Source organism: Vanessa atalanta, chromosome 5 (genome assembly GCF_905147765.1).
Source record: "Vanessa atalanta chromosome 5, ilVanAtal1.2, whole genome shotgun sequence".
Lineage (NCBI taxonomy): Eukaryota > Metazoa > Arthropoda > Insecta > Lepidoptera > Nymphalidae > Vanessa > Vanessa atalanta.
The window spans coordinates 4,975,625-4,980,817 of record NC_061875.1 but is presented as its reverse complement, the minus strand read 5'-3'; the positions used below and the strand labels follow the sequence as shown (position 1 = coordinate 4,980,817).

Below are 5,193 nucleotides of genomic sequence, written 5' to 3'. Positions count from 1 at the left end.
CTTGTTTTTATTTTATTTTAAATATTTTCTTGTAAATTTTAATGATTAAAATAATTAATGTTTGTTGTGGCTTCATTCACATTTTCTTGCAATGCTAATTAGAAATAATCTATTTGTGCTAAATAATTTCCAATAACTTGTACTTACTTTTATTTTGTTTTTTATATACTAGTGGGAACTGCAAAAATCGAATAACTTTTATTCACAATTGTACTGGCAATATCGGCCTGTTATAGCCATTTAATGGCATCATCATATTAATAGGTCTCATCATGTTTTCCCTTTCGTTCCTTATTTGCAAGTTATTGAGTAACGTTTTCAAGCTAATGCCTTTAGTTGATGCATCCGTTGAAGGCCTTTGAAAGGGTAACCTTTGACCAATGATGGATATAATACCGGATATTCCATTAGCAATACCGTTATATGCCCAAGAAATCGTATCAGGTACATTAATTTCAATCGGTAAAAAGGGTATGGCTGAAATGAAGTCTCCGATAGATAATCTTCCATTTGGAAGCATTAAAATAGCCTTCTGTTCTTCAATAACTGGTATCGGCTCAGCATTAATTACAACTGAGTCTGAATCTTCATCGTTTGATTTCGTATTATAATCTCTTAATTTTAGTTCGTTATCAATATTGTTATTAGTATTTTGTTTTTCTTCTACGTTCATATTCGTTTGATGTTCTGGTAGAAAAAATAGTAGTGGTGGAAGTGGGTTATTCCTGAAAAATGTAACGATACAATTTTTAAAGAAATATTTACTCGCTCAGCAGTATTTTTTTGTACAATAGGCCATAAGAAAGATTTTTCTGTGATAAACTCTAGGGACTTAGAAACACGAAAGGCAAATGAGGCGAATGTTTATTATTTTATTATAGATTAATATTTAGATATAGGCATCAAGACCTACATGTTTATCACTAATATAAATTTTAAATAGGAAAATGGATCACTTAAAGATAACTGTTCACCACCTCCTACAAGTAGTGCGTGCTGTGAGAAATATTATCAAAACCTCAGTTTAGATAGATAAATGTGAGCATCATTAACGCGCCACTAAGCATGGGAACTAAGATATTATTTATCTGATCCCTAAGTGTACTTATGTATAACGCCACCGCAGCAAATCGGGCTTAGAATCCCGCCGCACGATTTTGAGGAAAAAAAGTGTTGTATATGGTAGAGGTATGGTCCCTGATTACAACAATATTCTTGTTGTGGTTAATTTTGATCATTTTGCTAGAAGATTTGTTAACTTTGTTAATCCTGACTCAATATAGTATTTTTGGTCTTAACTTTAGAGTGTTTTTTAAGAAATTAACTTAACCTACCCTATATTGGCGCAAACGTAGAACGAGGGGATAGTTATGATGAAATGATATCTACATTGGGTGAGGCATAACTTTGTGCAAACACAGGTAGTGCAATAATAAAACCCAAGCAGGTAGTGTAGATTATTGCAATCACACTTACGGAGCAATTGGTACTGACATTTGATTTAACTGTTGCATTGCCTGTAATTCCATTAATTGCTGTTGAATGTTCTGTACTTGGGGCTGCATCAGTAGTCTTTGATAAGGCTGAAGTAATTGCAACTGCAAGGGTGCTGAATATATATCAGATATTCGTAGACATAACAGTGTCATGATCAAACTCAACGCGACCATATTTATCACGAATAATTATTACTTGTTCACTGTGTTTATTTTCCACTAATTGCGTATACATTCAAATCACTTTAACTTAAAATGAACGAATGTTGTCCATAACACATTTGTACTTCTTTCACAATAAACACATTCACTAAATTTATTTATAAACAGTAACGTACCACTTATTCTATTACAATTTTATTTATATTTTGTTATAAATAAAATTGATATTGTAACGATGAAGTAGGCAGTCAGGAAGCGAATGCGTGTGATGATTGTTTTACTATTATTATGCACGAGCTGATGTGACTACTGACCCACTGACAGAACGTGACCTTGTCCTTTGGTGCTTTCTTTTTTAGGGTTCAGTTGTTATTTTTAAAAATAGTTGACGATTATTTAAAATTAGTTTACGTTTTTATTTTCTTAACTCAAAAGTAATATTTTTTTTAGTTTAGCCGAAGGTCACGAGACAAGCACCCTTGATTTTTCATGTATTTACATAGAGGAGACAATTACCGCCTATCAGGCCCAGACGTAGAACATTTGCATTGAATTACTTTAATAAGTGATTATTTTAGTGGGGCCAGTTTAAGACGAATAATTCGATAGATAACTTATCGAATAACTCTGGTATCAATAAATACATATTAATCTCTAATAATTCTTATATTTGCTTGTGTATAGACTAATTTATGTCGTATCATATTATTCTCTCTTTGCTCCTTGAAATGTCAATTATCAAAGACTACCCATAAAATAGGGTCGTATCCACGAAAAAGTTCTATAAATTTTACAGTTGCGTCGAAATCAGATCACATCAACCACGACAGTAAAGCAACCACATACTCACGTACTGAGCGAACTTGTTGGAAGGTCTTCCTGAGACCAATGGAAAAGTCCACTATAATTAGTGTTAGAAGACATGTTATCGCCCTGAAGGAACCTTAAGCAAAGCATTAGAATGTTTCTATTGAAATAAATTAAATCTCGCTTTATCGTCTAATTTAGAAGAAAAAATTGGACATACTTAAAGGCGACTCTGTCTTATACAAATTGGAAGGTAAAAGTTGTCTTATATTACTTATGGAAAGTAGTTCGTTTGTTTAGAAGAGGCTGTAAAAATAACTTATTTATATCGAAAAATAAATAACAGTACAAATCTGTTATATCTTTACACACCGACATGTAAAACAACTGTATGGGTGTACTAAGATAACACAATAGGCTATTTAGAAGCAATGTGTGCTAATGAGTTATGAATAATGTTGTTAGTAGGCTAAGGTTTATAACAAGATCATGTGACATACTTAGATTGTACACACCAGTATAACCTACATGTTATGTATTTTCTATGACATCTTACAAAATTTGTTTTTAAATAGCCCAAATATAGCCCAAACAAGCAAAAATTTTGATCTTTATACACATGCATTAAGAGAAAATAGATATGTACGCGGAATGACAAAATAGCTAAATGGTAATATTTAAGCAATGTGCCCAATTTTAAGTAAATGTAAACATTTTAAATATAGTTTGAAGAATTTAGATTTAGAAGAAACTATATGCTTATCAATGATGAAGAAATAGGTATATTGTGTGAAAATATCAGTAGTATAGAAAAAATTCGTTACAAATAATTTTTTACCGCAGTGTGAATCCGTAACTGTGGATGAGACTTTTTAGTCCAAGAGCATGTTTTTCGACTTGGATATTACTTTTGTAAAAATGTTAGAAATTTAAAGTATGTCACCTTGTCGTTTAATAATACCAACGGAAAATTATGAATTCATCAATATTTCTAATTAAATGTAGACATTGCGGTAAGTTCTTTAAATAAAAATGATGTATGAAACTTATGCTAAAACATTTTAATAATGTTAAAAAATAGCCAGTTATTATTATTTGAAGATATTAAAAAAGTAACTGCCTTAAATTTACTATCAGCCGGATTTATAGATATGGATTTAATATAGCATTGTTGTCGGTGTATATACTCAAACAATTATATAAATTTGAATATTGCGGGTTTGTGTTTTTGATAGGTGATATATACCCTACGTTGTTTAATGTAATTCTGACGTGGATACAAAATTTCATGACGATCTGTTGAGTAGTTAAGACATAAAGAGGAACTAACAATATTACCTAAATTTGTAATATTAGTTAGGATGGAGTGATTATCTATAATGATATGGTTAAAGCGATGATTCTGCCAAGAAAAACTTGAAGCATTATATCTGACATCTTAATTGCGCTGTGTTGCCAATAAAGATTCTGAAATGCAGAAAGAAGGAACATTTTTGGACTGTATGATAAACATTCAGCATTTTTGATGAGCAGTACAGATAATAAAACAGTAGGGTGATAGTGCTCGCGGAACATTATAAAGAAGGAAGCGATTACAATATCAAAAGAGAATACAAATTCTCGGCAGACCAAAGATACAACTCTTTTTGTTTTTATATATACTGTTAAAAGTTCTGTATTCACTTTAATATTTAATTATTTATTGAGGTTATAATCTGAGTGATAGCGCTTCGGAGAGGAGAGTAGGTTGTGTCCTAGGTATTAGTTATGAAAAAGTAGTCTATGTTCTTCCGTGGGGAACCCTGAGCCGTAGCGTAACAGACAGAGTTACTTTCGCATTTAAAATATTAGTATAGGAAACAACTTTGACTACACTGTAAAGCATGGGAGAGGGCATATTGAAAAGTAGTCGATTTTTTTATTGTTTTTGTAAACGACTGTCTTTGTTGCGCCGAGCTGTAGATAACGCAACTTTTTTTGTATACTCGGGTTTATTTTTTGCAGTCGTTAGTTTTTAATAATTTCGCTTTCTTCGGTATCAATGGAAATTGCAATCATGAATTACAGCGAATAGTCAAACGAAAGTATATTAGTATGCTTTTATTGTAGAAGTATGTTGATTAAAAATAACGTACGTTCACTCGTGAAATTTTCTGTGTCCAAATATTTTGTGTAATATCCGTTCAATATAACTCCAATAAAGTAAACAAGGATTTCTAACTCAATAAGATATCTATTAAATAGATATTCCTGTTATTCGCGCGTTCAACAACCCAAACTTTTCACCCTTATAATAAAGTGAAAATGCTTGATGTATGTAACTTCTGGTAGTGGAATATACCACAAATTACGAGAATCATAATTGTTTGATGATGACGCTAATAATTAATCTCTTAAAATATAATTTTTTATTTCGTTTATATAGTAGTTATATAATTATTATGTTTTCTACTGCAAGTGTGGAGAATAAATATGATAATAAAATATAGGTTGTAAAGCTAGTAACCATCTGTTAATGTTCCACTGCTGGGCTAAGGGTAGTCCTATTGAGGTTGATTTTTGGAGTACACCACGCAGATTCCATTTGGCAGATTTTTATCCGACACACAAAAGTTTCCTCAAAATGTTTGCCTTCATGAATTATAAACATAAATTAAACAAATGCAAGCAGTGTTGCTTCCTGTTTTTAAATCATTTATAAAAAATATCATCAGCCGTTTTTTGTGTG

The 5,193-nt window shown here is 31.3% G+C and overlaps 1 protein-coding gene across 1 annotated transcript; it reads right to left on the bottom strand.

The window, feature by feature from the left end:
* Positions 1 to 158: 158 nt before the first annotated feature.
* LOC125064319 lies at positions 159 to 1,670 on the bottom strand. Its single transcript, XM_047671292.1, has 2 exons — positions 1,495 to 1,670; positions 159 to 725 (listed from the first exon to the last, which is right to left on the bottom strand). Exons 1-2 carry the CDS (start codon positions 1,668 to 1,670, stop codon positions 203 to 205), a joined length of 699 nt encoding a protein of 232 aa, XP_047527248.1. The 3' UTR covers positions 159 to 202.
* Positions 1,671 to 5,193: the final 3,523 nt, after the last annotated feature.

Bases quoted from the DNA above. Each gene is read 5' to 3' on its own strand.
- LOC125064319 (XM_047671292.1), bottom strand. From the start codon at position 1,670: ATGGTCGCGTTGAGTTTGATCATGACACTGTTATGTCTACGAATATCT. The intron at 726-1,494 runs GTCAGTACCAAT...TACATTTTTCAG, and splicing joins ATGCAACAGTTAAATCAAAT to GAATAACCCACTTCCACCAC.